The following is a 16,523-nucleotide window of genomic DNA, read 5'->3' as shown; positions in this document are numbered from 1 at the left end:
TAAAGCCCTCTGAGGCAAATTTGTATTTTGCGATTTTGGGCTATACAAAATAAAATGAATTGAATTGAATTGAATGAACTTTTCTCCTCATGTTACCCTGGTAAAAGCTGTCATTGCAGACGGTTGCGTTGATTCTTACTGTGAAAATCGACGTACTTCCGGTTTAGCGGTATTTTCTTTTAATGGGAAAAAACACAAAAGGGATTAACGCAGTAAAAAATTGTCAAGTCTGTCTCGTTTTTTGGTTCTAAACGAAGAACGAGAAAACGACCGCCCACTTCCGTTATCTCGTTAGTGATTAAAACAAAAAAGAAGAAAACTGCCGCCCACTTCCGTTTTACCGCTTTGGATCTAAAACGAAAAACCAGAAACGAGTGTTTTTGTTTCGCGGGCCCGTGATTGCGCGACGACACACAGAGAGTGCATTGTGGGATTTGTAGTATTATGGTGATGCGTGCGATATACCGGCGGGCCAGCTCTAATAGTAAATAGATTTGATCATGCGGGCCAATGATAATTCATTCACGGGCCAGATGTGGCCCGCGTGCCTAGAGTTTGACACATGTGCTCGAAACGTAGGTACGTTGAACCCAAACCATGGCCTTTCCTACACTAAGAGGCACCTGATGCTATTATTTATTTATGACTCCAGAAGGTCCAAGCATCCGTGTGGGACGAGTTGGGTATAGAACGGGCTGAGCTGCGAGTGTTTCTTCTTGTGAACCAGCTCTATTCTACTGCCGTTTGGGTCTAAAGCTCCACATTCCTCTCAGGATCCCAATCAAAGCGTATCGGAAGGACCTCATCCTGTACGCGTAGAGGATCGGGTTGAGGGCCGAGTTGACGTGGGAGAGCAAAATGGCCGCCAGCGTGAGGGACATGGGCACTTCGCACCGTGGGCAAAACAGCAGCACGCAGTTGATGACATGGATGGGCATCCAGCACACCATGAAGAGGAACACTACGAGGAAGAGGGAGGTGGCCTTGCGCGTCTCCTGGCGGGTGCGAAGGGCCGCTTTGGCCTCGTTGGGTTCCCCGGCAGCGGGGTCGGCAGGGGCGGAGCCCGGGCTGGCAGATCCCGCCCAGGCGTTCCTTAGGCCTGGCTTTGTAGAGGCCGCGGCAGTCTGGGTTTCAACACTTGACCCGATGCCGGAATCCACCTCTGCCTGAGCCCTGACTCCGCCCTCACATGCCGCGGCCTCATCATGTGCTTGTCTGCCTGTGGCGGGATCCGCTCCGCCCCCCGGGGTTCCCACCGTGACAGAGCTCTCGATGTCATCCGTCCCGGTGCTCCCTCCCGCCTCCCTGGCGGCGCCCCTGGCCACGGCGATGCGTCTCAGCTGGCGGCGGACGGTGACGAAGATGTGGCCGTAGATGACGAACATGGCCACCAGCGGCACAACGAGGCAGCAGAAGAAGTTGAAGTACACCATGTAGTTCATGTCCACCACACAAGTGAAGATACAGTAGCTGCAATAACAGATGAATGGGTTTTATGGTAACAACACCAAATAAAAATGGCATCTGAAGCGTGTGAATATACATCGTAATCCAGTCATTGGGTTGGCCTGCAGTCCTTTTAGGTTCCTCATCCATCCATCTCACTCTCTTACTTCGAGTTTGCCGGTTGTCTCTTCCAGTCCATGAGCGGCACAGAGCCGGAGACGGCTCCCAGGGCCCAGGTGACCAGCAGGGCCAACTGGGCAGTCCGGGGACTCATGACGCGCTGGTACTGGAAGGGCATGAGGATGGCCATGTAGCGCTCTGCTGCTACAGCGAGCAGACTCAGGATGGAGCTCTGCAAGACAAATGAGAGATCATAACCTGCAGATGGGATTGGTATAAACACAAGATTAGAAAAGAATATGTAGGTCAAAGGTTGGATCAACACAGTATTTACAGACATTATAAAGACAATATAGGTGGAGACGGGAAAAATGGTAAAATTATGGAAGTTCACTATTGCTTTTGATTATGAAAGACATTTGATGAAATGTGCATTGCATCGTTTTCAGGCTGGACTGTGCATTCTGACATCAGATCATCATCAGCGATTCGATCCGCGGCTCCTCTGTGTCATTGCGTCCTCTGGCGAGACACCAGAACCCCTGTGACGTCTCTGCCACCAGCATGTGAGTGCGTGTGAAATGCTTATTTCTAAATACCGAAGGACAGCTGGCATCTTGCGTGACAGCCCCCTGCCATCAGTTTATGAACATGTGTGAGTGGGTGAATGTCGACGTGTAGCGTGACGCGCTTTATTATTTATTTGATACTGAAAAATGTCTGCATAATGAGTCCCAAAAAAAAATCCTTCTCTAGCCCCGCCTCAGTCACCTGAGCCACCGCGTCGATGCTCCCACCTACCTGGGTGAGCATCATCAGGACGCTGAGCAGCACCAGGCAGAGCGGCAGGTCGTGGTGAGGCCGGCCCAGGTCGGTCAGCACCGCGCAGGGGATGGCCACCAGGCCCACCAGGGTGTCCGCCACCGCCAACGACACCTTCCCCCCCGCACATGCGCACAGAGCAAAACACCCGCTGTTGCTACGCCGCCTGTCGTATGTCGCGAAAAGGGTCCCGCCTTTGAAAAAAAAACGCATTTTCCTCACCAGGAAGTAGTTGGTGACGGTGCGCAGCTTCTTGTTGCGGGTGACGGCCAGACAGACCAGGAAGTTGCCGACTATGGCCAGCAGCGCGATGGCGAGCTCGGTGGCGATGTACAGGCCCTTGGCGCGGGGCAGGTACCCGTACGGCATCTGTGCCGAGCAGCCGCCGGGGGTCACGTTCATGGCGAGACGGACACCGGGACGGCGCAGTCATGGACAACAACCTGAAGATAACAGTGGTGTTTTGAACCATTTGTAAAGAAGGATCGTGCACTTCATTGAATTCGCCCGTCGCCAAGGGGGTGAGGGGTGGTGGGGGGGTGCGGGGACGGGTCCTTGTTTACACAGCGATTATCCGGGCCGTGGAGAAGAAGAAAGCACATGGACGGAGGGAAGAACGGTGGTTGTTATGAGGCTTGGCGTGCGGCCTTTGTGCCGACCAACTGAGCAGTGAAAATGGTTCCTGATAAGGGACAAAAACAACAACACCCAAAGAGTTCACTATTTACACGCACTGATAGGGATTCAGACCTGCTGGCTGTTGCTCTGCCCACATCAGAATAGTGTAGTATAGTTTTTGATATAGTGTGTATATTTATTAGCCTTAACTTATTAGAGACTTTACACAATTATTGGTTTTGCTTTCCCCCCCATGTGTGGTTCTATTTTGGTTTGGATTCCCTCCTGCGACACCTTCCCCCCTTAATCTCTGTTCTACCTTGGTTTCCCGTTTGATATGTTCATAAAGTAATCATTTTAGCACAGCCCAAATACCACATTAGGAATTGCCAGAAACAACATAACAGATGGTGTGCCGTATTTAACAAGCATTCCAATGGCTTTCTTCGTTGAGCCAAGAAGTGCTCAAAGAATATTTTAATAACATATGCCAATGCCGTGCATTTATTAATAGAACAGTCGGTCCACAGAAAGTTGATCATTTAATTAATCTCATCACGCAAAGAAGCCAAACTTTGCTAATCCCAAAATTTTGAAAAGTGAGAATTTTCTGCTTTTCCGTTTTTTGACTTATTTGACATTTTAGATCTTCAGGCATGTTGGTCGTATAAAACAAGGCAATGTAGGGTATCACTTTGCAGTCTAAATGATATTAGGGGTTAACTCTGTTCGATTAGTTTTTTATAATCCAGATACATATTAGTAGGACCACCTATTCCGATTAACTGTAAAGGATCTGCTGCTACAGTCGAAGGCATGTGTGACTAAATCTCACAAGAAAGAGTGAACAAATATAGAACAAATACAGAAAAAACATACAATATGCATATATAACCGTTTCCAAAACAAGTCCATTAGAGATTAAACCAAAACAAATTCCTGACTGAGTATTATTTTCGGTGGATGAAATACTTCAGGTTTTGTTCACATAGACCACTGACCTGCGCTACAGGATTCAGGTGCAATCATCACAAAGTTTGGAACGTCCAGACCATCCGGGACACTGATACGATGTGAGGCCTTTGGAGGAGGCGCATCAGAGTGCACTGATGTGCAGGACGAAGCTGGGAATGGAGGAAGCGGGAGGAGCACCACTTTTCCCTCCATCCCTCTCTCTATGTAATAAAAAGATAATGCTCAATACGTCAATCACAAGGCTGTTAATTGAACAGCAGCGGTTGCCACAGAGGATTTTGATCTGGGTGACAAGAGAAAAGCAGATATTTTAGTTGACGTAAATCTCCAGCCGGTAATGAACAAAAAAAACGTATTACTATTATTATTATTGTAATACTGTAAATGTTCAATTATGTACGCTTGCGATAAAACAACATTTAATGACTAAGCAAAACATGTTGTGCAAAGAATATGTACAGTATGTCTAACATACTATAATGGCAATAAATGTTTAGTGATTCCTGATATGCTGTGCCGCTTAAATATATAGATATGTTTATCTATATATATGTGTGTATATTGCTAGTGCTGTCAGTTAAACGCGTTATTAACAACGTTAATGCAAACCCAGTTTAACGAGGTCAATTTTTTTATCACAAGATTAAAGTTTTCTAAAAAAAAGAGGGGGGATGAATGACTGTTGTCTGAAAATGACAACAGGCTCGTCTGTTTGAGTTGCTGGCTGAAAGCAAAGAAGTAGTAGGCTTACCTTTTATTGGTAACCTAACTGTTACGGTTCATTGTTCCTGAAATAAGAGGCCTGACTGCTTTGTTCACAGCAAACTTGAAAAAAAGAAAATATTAAGCCACAGTTTAACTGCACAGGTCCTTGTTTACCTGAAATGTGTACTTTATAATTTTATTTTGTACCGCCTGTCAAGCACGTGGCATGAGGGAAGGACAAGGATGCAGAGAAGGGTTGACTGACACGGATTTATTAACCACTCTACTGGTTAACAATAATCCAAAACTATTAGGTAACAATGAGAATTCTTCTCCTAGGGGTTTCTTAACAACTATGACGCGGGTGTGGATACATGAACATGCAAGACACACTGGCACAGGACAAGGGGAGAGGCAGAATATACACTCACCGGCCACTTTATTAGGTACACCTGTCCAACTGCTCGTTAACACTTAATTTCTAAGCAGCCAATCACATGGCGGCCACTCAGTGCATTTAGGCATGTAGACATTGTCAAGACAATCTCCTGCAGTTCAAACCGAGCATCAGTATGGGGAAGAAAGGTGATTTGAGTGACTTTGAACGTGGCATGATTGTTGGTGCCAGAAGGGCTGGTCTGAGTATTTCAGAAACTGCTAATCTACTGGGATTTTCACGCACAACCATCTCTAGGGTTTACAGAGAATGGTCCGAAAAAGAAAAAACATCCAGTGAGCGGCAGTTCTGTGGGCGGAAATGCCTTGTTGATGCCAGAGGAGAATGGCCAGACTGGTTCGAGCTGATAGAAGGGCAACAGTGACTCAAATAACCACCCGTTACAACCAAGGTGGGCATAAGAGCATCTCTGAACGCACAGTACGTCGAACTTTGAGGCAGATGGGCTACAGCAGCAGAAGACCACACCGGGTGCCACTCCTTTCAGCTAAGAACAGGAAACTGAGGCTACAATTTGCACAAGCTCATCGAAATTGGACAATAGAAGATTGGAAAAACGTTGCCTGGTCTGATGAGTCTCGATTTCTGCTGCGACATTCGGATGGTAGGGTCAGAATTTGGCGTCTACAACATGAAAGCATGGATCCATCCTGCCTTGTATCAACGGTTCAGGCTGGTGGTGGTGGTGTCATGGTGTGGGGAATATTTTCTTGGCACTCTTTGGGCCCCTTGGTACCAATTGAGCATCGTTGCAACGCCACAGCCTACCTGAGTATTGTTGCTGACCATGTCCATCCCTTTATGACCACAATGTACCCAACTTCTGATGGCTACTTTCAGCAGGATAATGCGCCATGTCATAAAGCTGGAATCATCTCAGACTGGTTTCTTGAACATGACAATGAGTTCGCTGTACTCAAATGGCCTCCACAATCACCAGATCTCAATCCAATAGAGCATCTTTGGGATGTGGTGGAACGGGAGATTCGCATCATGGATGTGCAGCCGACAAATCTGCGGCAACTGTGTGATGCCATCATGTCAATATGGACCAAACTCCCTGAGGAATGCTTCCAGCACCTTGTTGAATCTATGCCACGAAGAATTGAGGCAGTTCTGAAGGCAAAAGGGGGTCCAACCCGTTACTAGCATAGGGTACCTAATAAAGTGGCCGGTGAGTGTAAGTATCCATGAGGGAGGTGAGGGAACAGGTGGACATAATTAGGAATCAGGGAAGACAATCAACGAGAGACACATGAGGACAACATTGAAATGGAAAAGGAAGGGACATTTAGAATAGATACAATTTTGCAATTATTTGTGATTAATTTTGAGTTAACTATGACATAAAAGTGATTAATCGTGATTAAATATTTTAATCGTTTGACAGCACTAATATATATAGATAGAGAGAGATGTAGATATCTATCGATCTATCTCTCTATCTATATGTGTATATATACGGAAATTAAAAGTGCCTTAAATTTGTACAGCAATCGACTAAATAAACTCAGTAATAATCCGGTATTGTGTGTATATGTAAAATCATCTTAATTTCCAATATTTCAATTCTATTTATGAATAGATGATGTTACAAATTACACAGGTGTCATGTACATTCCCACTCTTCGCCGCTGGGTGTCGCCAAAACGCTTGTAAATACCATTCAAGAAACATACGTGAGCAACAGACCATTACGTTATCCGAACAGCAGTGATTTTCTTCACTAATGAACAGAGCAGCAAGCACCAGGAAAACATGACTTTATTCAACTTTATTAACTTAGTTATTGATAATAAAAATGCTAAATAATTAAACTGTTGTGGGTTATTTCCGGCTTGGCGCCAACCTGCGCAGGGCGACGCGGTGACGTCAGCTTGTTTACATATTACGTAACGACGGACCCGGTAGACTCTGCATGTAACGTGACTGCAGGGCACCATGCTGGTGGTGTTTTGTTTTTAGCCTTAAGTGAAATGCTGCAGCTAGTGATCGGGATCGGTTCTCACAGTTAGCGGTCGATATTTAGTTACGGCTGTTGTGTGATTTGGTGCATTATTCTTTGAAGAAGCATATGGTGTGCGCCAGTCAGCTTCGGACAGAGACACACACGTCCAGTGGCAGCGATGTCAGGCTTCAGCTCCGAGCTCATAGACTACATGGAGGGTAGGATCACCTTCGAAGAGTTCGACCAGCGGAGGGACGAACGCAATGCCACGGTACATCACTCATTATGGATATTAAAACGAGTTGGTTCAAATGGCTGAACCCCGCAGTCTAGAAGCAGAGCTAAGTTAGCATGAGTATAAGGCAACAGTGTAGCGTTTTAAATCCTAAATTTGTTTCACATTAGATGTGTTTATTAAGACTTTACAACAAAATTCATTCTGAACTGCTTTAGCAGTCCACCATTATGCTTATTCTATTAGATATGCATTGTTTGCTGTCAGTATCGTACACTCGACGTTTCCTTTCCTCCAGATTCGGGACATGCTAACCACCGGGATGGAGCTAAAGCTAAGCAAAATTAGCATAGATAAAGTTTCTAGGTTAGAGTTAGGTTTGCTGAGTCGGCAGTACAACCTTTTACATCTTAAATATGTTTAACTCACACACACACATACGTTTTTTCCACTTATTATTACATTATACTTAACCAACAATGTGCTTTGTTTGTTATTGCTAAGCTAGCATAGCTCACACAGCAGCATCCCCCTACACATGGGTCACATGGGACACAGGCATTAGCTAACATTCATTTAATAGAGGCCTACTGTATCGTCTCACTACAGTTGCATTCCTAAGGAAAGGTCTTCTGCTACGATACGCTTTGCTGCACAGAGGACGTGTGCACGTTGTGTACCGTTATGTGTTGTCTGTTCTCTCAGGAGTTCGAGGTACCATCTGAAGGTGTGCAGGAGGATGATGATGATGCTAAGCCCTCTACATCTGCCCAGATCCCGAGTAACATTGGTAAATACTGTGTGTCTGACACGGGTCGGGCTTTTAATCGGGACCAATTAGGTTTTTCTAGGAAGTGGGGCCCCGCTGTCAGAGGATCTTTGACCCATTTAAAGTATTATTTAGTTTTCTTGAGTTAAATCAGGTACTTATCAATACACATTAGATGTCAAATCTAGACTGAGCCATTCTCATCGTTGATCAATGAAACCACTGTGCTAGAACCAACATCATTGGTTGATCAACTTAAAAATGTCTGTCATGATATGATACTAAGCTCTATGTTATTGTTTTCTCTAATACGGCCCAGTAAAACAAGCCAAGTGAAACCATTTGCTATTGACCTCATTAGCTCAGACAAATTATTGTGGCTTTTATAAAACCTTTTTGTTAGATGATACCTTAATATAGCTTGAGAAACAAAAAAATAGATATTAAGACATTAACTCTCCTGATGCTAATAACAATAGTACTAAATGATAATAATGGGGAATCCGTATTAGCAGCTAGACAATAAGAAGACAAGGTTCAGACAATTCATGCCAACACTATCATGTTACTTTAAGTGTTGATGACTTCACTTGACAACACGCTCCCCACCTGTTAGAGGAGGGAGTCAGCCCGGGAGTCCACCAGGTCTTTGCCTCCATGCTGGGAGAAAAGTCGGAGCCACCATCTTCAGACGAGCAGGAGGAGGACAGCCTAAGCTATGCTGATGATGAATTTGATGAGGACTACAAGGTTGAGGAAGAGGGAAAAGCGCGGACGGAGAAGGTGTCGGCGAAGAAGATGCTGAAGCTGCGGGAAAAAGGAGGAAGACGACAGAGGGGCCGGAAAAAGAGAGCACTGGAGGAAGAGGAGGAGGATTATACAGCAGAGGACCCAACGGTGGGAGACGTGTTCGCCCTGGAGATGGAACTGAGCCGAGAGAACGATAAAATGATGAGGGTGAGGAGGAGGAGGAGGAGGATGGGGGGCAGTTTAGTTTGTTTCCCAGCTCTTGATGTGTGACAGTTTGCCTTCATGTATGCGCTCGTCCAGGAACGGCGTCATCGAAGCAAGCTCCCCCGAGCTCTGAGAGGCTTGATGGGAGAGGCCAACATTCGCTACGCCAGAGGAGAGAAGGAGGACGCCATCCTGATGTGTATGGAGATCATAAGACAGGGTATGTAACCAACTCCTACTTCCTGGAGTTGCAACTTTTTCAAATTTTCTTCTGATGTATTCATTTTCTAAATGAATTGTCTTCGTCTTCTCTTCCAGCTCCTTTGGCGCATGAGCCTTTCTCCACATTGGCCATGATCTATGAGGATGACCTGGACATGGACAAGGCGCTGCAGTTTGGTCTGATCGCAGCCCACCTGAACTCTGCGGCCTGTGAGGAGTGGATCAGACTGGCAGAAATGTCTCTGGAGCAGGACAACATCAGACAGGCCATTATCTGCTACTCAAAAGGTCAGTCTGACATACTTTCACTATTTTAAGAAAAAGAAAAATTATACATACACTCACTTTATTAGGTCCACCTCGCGAGTAAAGGTTGGACCACCTTTTGCCTTCAGAACTGCCTTAATTCTTTGTGGCATACTTCTAACAAGATGTGTTGCAAACATTCCTCCGATTTTGGGCCGAATTGGCACAATGGCATCATGCAGTTGTTGCAGATTTGTCGGCTACACATCTATGATGTGAATTTCCCACATCCCAAAGGTGCTCTGTTGGATTGAGATGTGGTGACTGTGGAGGCTATTGGAGTGCAGTGAACTCATTGTCATGTTCAAGAAACCGGTTTGAGATGATATGAGCTTTGTGAAATGTTGCATTATCCTGCTGGAAGTAGCCATCAGAAGACACAGTGTGGTCAGCAACAATACTCTGGTAGCGGCGGCATTTAAACAGTGCTCAATTATTAGTAAGAGGCCCAAAGTGTGCCAAGAAAATATCCCCCACACGTTTACACCACCATCACCAGCCCATTGTTCCTGTTTGGCAGGACGGAGCCATGCTTTCATGTTGTTTATTGCAAATTCTGACCGTACCATCTGAATGTCGCAGCTGAAATTGAGGCTCATTAGACCAGACAACGTTTTTACGATCTATTGTCCAATTTTGGTCAGCGCGTGCAGATTGTAATTCTGCATTCCTTGATTGTAACGAGTGGTTATTTGAGTTACTGTTGCCTTTCTATCATCTTGAACCAGTCGGCCCATTCTCCAGACCTCTCACATCAACAAGGCCTTTTCGTACACACAACTTGACCATTCTCTGTAAACCCTAGAGAGGGTTACGCGTGATAGTGCCAGTAGATCAGCAGTTTGTGACGCACTCTGACCAGCCCGTCTCTCTTGACCACGTCTCCATGCCTAAATGCATTGAGTTGGTGCCATGTGATTGGCTGATTAGCAAATTGTATTAACAAGCAATTGAACGGGTGCACCTAAAAAAGTTGCTTGTGTGTTTGTGTGTACATATTTATTATTGGTAAAGTCCAATAAACAACTTTGCTGCAAAGGTTCAGAGTGCCGAGGTCTAGAGACTTTTTTTTCCTCTTTCTTTCCCATCTCCACTAGGTGATAACTTCTGTTATCGATCCACAGAAGTATCGCTACAACCTCGTCCACCATTCGCGTCCTAATCCCTTCCATCCTCTCTCTCCCGCCGCAGCCATTAAGTCCGACCCCAGTAACGTGCGCTACTTGTGGGAGCGCGCCAGCCTCCACATGCGCCTGGGGGAGCACAAGCAGTGCATGGACGGCTACCGCAGGATCCTGTCGCTGCTGCCGATGGAGGACGGAGAGCACTTCATGCAGCTCTCCAAGGACATGGCCAAGTAGGGTCACCTCAACCCGCTTCACACAAACACACACACGGTTTCATTCGTAACACGTGTGACCTGCTTAGGAGTTACTACGAGAGCAACGACTTGCCCTCGGCCCTGGGTGTGATGGAGGAAGCGATGGAGCGACACCCGAGCCTGGTCAGCGACGACTTGATCAACATGGCAGCCGAGCTCTACGTGGCCAACCGGCAGTACGACAAGGCCCTGCAGGTAGAGGCCGAGAGCTTGTTGCGGCGGCGGTTGCACATCTTCTTAAAATATATGTTGTGGTCGAGGGGGCTGTCTCAAGTGCTTTACGCCAAGCAGTACCTTTCGTTTTTAGATGCCACAGTAACAGAAGGATTTAAAAATCATCTAAGCTTTAGTTCAACTTGGCAGCCAACCTTTGTGCCTTCTGATACTGTTGCATAACATGTCCGTCAATGAGTTGTGAGTTTAGATAATTCCTCATCTTTTTATGAATTAATTCTTGTTTAAATTACTTTTATTTAACAAATAAATTAATGTTCTGTGTGTTTTCACAGGTCTTGGTCCAGTTTGCAGGTATAGTTTTGGAATGCAATGAATCCGAATCAGGGTGCGAGGTACAAGAACAAGAACAAGAACAACAACAAGAACAACAAGAACAACAACAACAACAAGAGAAAGCAGGGGAGGAGACCAATGAGAACAATGAAGACTCAAAGACTAAGGCAGAAATAGGTCCTATAAACAACCGTGAGTAACGTCAAAAAACGTCAATGTATATAAATATGCAGATATTTCCGGTTTTTGTTTATAACGTCTAAGTACAATATGGAGTGTATTTCATTATTTTCACAGACCACACTCAGACTCAAGAATGAACTAATAAGGTGTTGTAGGTCGAAGGTTAATGTCACCTCAAAAAGCTCCGTTTTGGCCATAACTCCATAATTGCTTGGCTAAAATGGCTGAAAAAATGTATTTGGGTTAAACTTATCTTTTCTGTTAGATTTCATGGTAAAGCGGCTTTTCTAAGCATTAAACCTTCTTTTGTCATCCAGCTTCAGAATCGGGTTCTATTAATATCCCAGTTAAAATGTGTCTCCTCAAAGGGACCGCCCGGTGTCTAATTGAGCCCTCTCCCCACCCTGTGTGTGTCCAGGTGAAATTAAAGATGTCCTTATACCAGACAGTACCCCGGTGGACCTTAGGGCCAAGCTGACTGTCTGCCTCATACACCTGAATGTCAACACACCCTTGGAGGTAAGCAGAATAATTAAAAAAAACCTTTTTGGGAGACTGAAAGTGGTTATGACCCCAGTTCCGTCACAGAGGCTGGTGTCATCGCTGATGGAGCAGAGTCCGGAGGAGATCGGTGACTTGTACCTGGATGTGGGTGAAGCCTACCTGGACGAGGGCGAGTACATGAGCGCTCTGCCGCTGCTGTCGGCCCTCGTCATATCCGAGCAGTACAACCTGGCTGTTGTCTGGCTGCGACACGCAGGTGCGACGCAACACAGAGCAAAAGCTGAAGCAGTAGTCAAATATGCCAAAGGATTTAATGATCATGTCTGACATAAATAAGCAGTGGGCGGTATCAAGCAGGCCAAAATGAAAGCGGAGGTCTTGCACCGGAACACTACTCCGGATAGAATTTGTTATCACAGAAGCCAGTATTTCAACTCAGAATTTGTCCTTAATATGATGAGATATTGTGTTCAAGTTGAAGACCTAATCCATTGCACATTGTTCCTGTTGAACTGAAGAGTGAAAGTCAAACATTTTAACTCCAGAATCTCTGGAAGCATGCTTCTCCATGTGTGAAACCTTTCAGCCAGTCTGCAAAACTGCCTTCGCTCTACGCAGAGTGTCTGAAGGCGCTGGGCCACATGGAAGCGGCAGCGCAGAGCTACACCAGAGTGGTGGACATGGCTCCGCAGCACCTGGAGGCCCGCCTCTCCCTGGCCACCCTGCAGCAGCAGCTGGGCCGCCCCGAGTGCGCCCTCAAGGCCCTGGAGTCCATGTACGACAGCGAGACGCTGGCCCAGGACTCCTCGGCTGCACAGAAGGCATGGTTTAATATCCTTATTATTATTATTATTTGTGTGGGGGTCAAGATTGAATTTGTTGACATAAAAGACTGCATGAGACAAAAAATATTCATTTTTAACCTTCTGTGGATAAATTCCAATAAAATGTTCTGATCCTTTACAATTATGATGCACAACTTAATGTATTTGCTTTACTGGTGGGAATTGGTGTCCATACCTACTTAATAAATACTGAACCATTTAAAAACCAGACTTGAGCTCTCCTAGTGTATTTGTTTTAATGCTCATTTCTCTATACACGCTGCATTTTGTAGGAACTAAAGCTTCTGCTGCATCGGTCCACACTGCTAAAGACTCAGGGAGAAACACAGGACTACCTGGACGCTATGATCACAATGATCTCCATGCTACTCAAGGTACCACGCTCGCTAACACACCCATCTGCACAGAGGCGGGGGGTGGGGGGGTTGATATGTAGGCCGAAAACTCCCAGTTCTTAAACTCGCGTAATGCAATCATACAAGGTCATACAGAGTTATGTTTTGTTAAACAGAAAAGACCTTAATCCACAATCCATTCTTGCTTTCTCAGGTGGCCATGCAGCGCGCTATGGTGTGCGTGCGCTCTGTGACCGTGTCAGGCAAAAGTCACCTGAGACTGGTGAAGGCCAGCCTGCCAGAGATCGCCGACCACGAGGCGGCCTACCTGGACAATACTGGTAAGAAGTGTGTATGTGTGTGTGTGTTATCTGCTGGCGGTCAGCCTTAACGCCCCGGTAGTGTATTCCATAATGGAATATGTCATCCGTTTCGACTCGATGGATATGAATCCAATCCTTCAATTTTGGTTTGACTACTACAAGTCAAGGGAGGGAAAACACAACATTGCCATTATTATCAGTGGAAAAACGCTGGTTTCCCTTTATTCTTGATTACCATCAACCGTTCTTTAATATTGATAAAGCCATATGCAACCAAGAAACTTTTCCTTTGAATGAATTAGACCTCAGCTGTTTTTTATTTCGGGATAAATGAAACCACAATTGTTTTGCCAGAGTCTCATTTGGTTGGCTGTGCTTTTTGGAAACGTCCCTGATGGGTCATCTTACAGCTGCAACGGTTTAAAATGTGTGTATATGGTCATCTTCTGTGCCCAGGCAAGACCAACGTCCTGTCCAAGGAGGACTGGTGGCAGTTGCTGGTGAGCTGCGTGCTGACGCTGTGCGACGTGCGGCGCTACGAGGAGGCCGAGCTGCTGGTGGAGTCCGCCATGGAGTTCTACTCGTTCTACGACAACAAGCCCCGGAGGAAGGAGATGGAGTGCTTCGGCCTGTCTGCCACCATCCTCGACCTCAACCACTACAAGGCCTACAACTACATCAGGTGGGCTCGCGCAGGCCGCTCCGTCCGCCGGGGAACCGGTCGCTCACCGAGAGTCACTTTGGGGCGGTTGGTGGAAACTACAGTGTGACTTGTCCGTTGTGCTCTTCTCAACAGATTGATGCTGATAGAATCTGTAGATCGGCCTCAGCTTTGGAATATTTTCAACCAGGTCTGTAAATATGTTTTTTTTAATCCTTTATTCCTCTATTGCCTAATGCGCCACTTTAAAGGGACATTTTGGATATTTTGGGCTGGACGATATGTTCAAAGAGCCTGTTTATAGTTGACCGATTATTATCACCATCTATTTTTGATAATGCTCCATTCACATGGTTCTTATTTTGTGACTAAATGTGTCTGCATTCTTCATATTGCAATCAATTAATAATATTGTCAATTTTTGCATTGACTTGCGGATCTGCTCACTGAGGTAATCAAATCAGTATCATGATTTTCGGATGGTGCACACCTATTTTGAGCTGGTCCAGATTATTTTTTGCTGCTATCTGTCCTAATTTTTCCAAACTTAAAAAAAACAATTGTCAGTCTTAGAAATACCAAGTAAACTTTAATAAAAGTACACTTTTTTTCTTTGCATGTGTCTCCCTCCCCCCCCCCCCCCCCCCATCCTCCCAGCTGACCATAACCTCCCATCACCAGCGTCACCATCGCTTCTGTCTACGTATGTTGTTAAAAAATCCCAGCAACCTCGCCTTGGGCTTCCTGTGCGGTCACAATGCATTGGTGTGTGGGAGCTTCAAACACGCTCTGGGTAACGTGTACACACACACACACACGAATACAACTTAAAAGTCTAACTAAAAATCTTTTAAATTCTTGGGATTTGGGGAGTCATGAATTGGGGATTCCCTGAATTATCAAGGATATCTCCAAAACCAAAATGAAAAAGTTAAAAGCTGTGATCGTTTTAGCCGGCAGGCCTCCCAATTGGTATTTATCCAACACATTTTTTGTGTCTGCAGGCCAGTACATTCAGGTCTTCCAGAACCAACCCACAGTCCCACTTCACAGCCTGTGTGTGGGTCTCACCTTTATCCACATGGCCTCTCAGAAGTATGTCGACAAAAGGAATACGCTGGTGATGCAGGTAGTTCTTTTTTTTTTTTTTTTGCATGTGTTGTTTTTGTCTTGTCTGAATTAAACCAGCACTTGCCTTGCACTTCACACTTCACTGTCTGACTCCGCTCTTCCTAAACGTGTGTGTCTTTCAGGGCTTCTCCTTTCTGTGGCGGTACGTGGACCTCCGCGGAGTGTGTCAGGAGAGCATGTACAACCTGGGCAGAGCGCTGCACCAGATAGGCCTCACACACTTGGCCATACATTACTATAAGGCGGCTCTGGACCTGCCGGCTCAGAAACTAGAGGTGTGTACACATAAATGTTTTTTCTTACTTTTATTTAGGTAACTGATAAAGAGACCTACAATCCACGACTTTTAAAAATGTATTTCAGGGTATCCCTGATGATCATGGGGATCTGAGGAGGGAGATTGCCTTCAACCTCTCTCTCATCTACCAGGCCAGCGGGAACATGATCTTGGCCCACCAGCTCATCAACACACACTGCATTATTTGATTTGAATATATATATATTTTTACATTTTGAGTACATTTGAGACCGTATGCAATTAGTGCCTTGAAAAAAAACATTTTGAGGACAATGCATTTGATTTATTCATGAGTAAAACAGAACAGATAAATATTTTTGGATTGACGAATAAAAGCTAAATAAAATCAGATATTAATTCAAATACAAATGATTGTCGCTCCCCTTTGTGTTAACAAATTTTTATTTATTTATTTCTACATCTACATCTGAAACAGTAAGTTTGTCTTGACATATTGTCTTGGCTTGGTGGTGTTGAAAATATAAGGCTTGGAGTTATGTTGTCATTGTGTTTATATTTTGAGACTTGGGTAGTACTTTTTATTTATATACATTAGGGCTGCAGTCCTTCAATTGAGATTGTATTATATGTACATGTATGCACAGCCTTACTTTTGCAAAACAAACCAATTTTTTTTTACCACTTGTCATTCTAATTCATTTTGTGAAGATTGTACTATTTCTGTAAATTAAACCTTTTCAGTCTAAGATTGTGTTTATGTTAATTGATTTATGTATATATATATAATTATATAGTTATATCGGTTTTATGTTGC

General features: G+C 45.0%; 2 protein-coding genes across 2 annotated transcripts; one reads left to right on the top strand and one right to left on the bottom strand.

The window, feature by feature from the left end:
* Positions 1-734: 734 nt before the first annotated feature.
* On the bottom strand, positions 735-2,790 carry LOC119217568 (adenosine receptor A1-like). Its single transcript, XM_037471314.2, has 4 exons — positions 2,611-2,790; positions 2,368-2,502; positions 1,614-1,798; positions 735-1,470 (listed from the first exon to the last, which is right to left on the bottom strand). Exons 1-4 carry the CDS (start codon positions 2,788-2,790, stop codon positions 735-737), a joined length of 1,236 nt encoding a protein of 411 aa, XP_037327211.1.
* A 4,255-nt stretch (positions 2,791-7,045) lies between these two features.
* On the top strand, positions 7,046-16,443 carry gtf3c3 (general transcription factor IIIC, polypeptide 3). The gene is made up of 19 exons (XM_037472829.2): positions 7,046-7,362; positions 8,032-8,116; positions 8,712-9,052; positions 9,146-9,269; positions 9,368-9,559; positions 10,769-10,934; positions 11,006-11,153; positions 11,468-11,660; positions 12,070-12,170; positions 12,240-12,411; positions 12,774-12,976; positions 13,273-13,374; positions 13,550-13,676; positions 14,115-14,340; positions 14,455-14,509; positions 14,977-15,112; positions 15,324-15,448; positions 15,573-15,725; positions 15,814-16,443. Exons 1-19 carry the CDS (start codon positions 7,270-7,272, stop codon positions 15,934-15,936), a joined length of 2,865 nt encoding a protein of 954 aa, XP_037328726.2. The 5' UTR covers positions 7,046-7,269; the 3' UTR covers positions 15,937-16,443.
* Positions 16,444-16,523: the final 80 nt, after the last annotated feature.

Source organism: Pungitius pungitius, chromosome 3, assembly GCF_949316345.1.
Source record: "Pungitius pungitius chromosome 3, fPunPun2.1, whole genome shotgun sequence".
NCBI lineage: Eukaryota > Metazoa > Chordata > Actinopteri > Perciformes > Gasterosteidae > Pungitius > Pungitius pungitius.
This window is presented reverse-complemented; position numbering and strand designations above follow the sequence as displayed.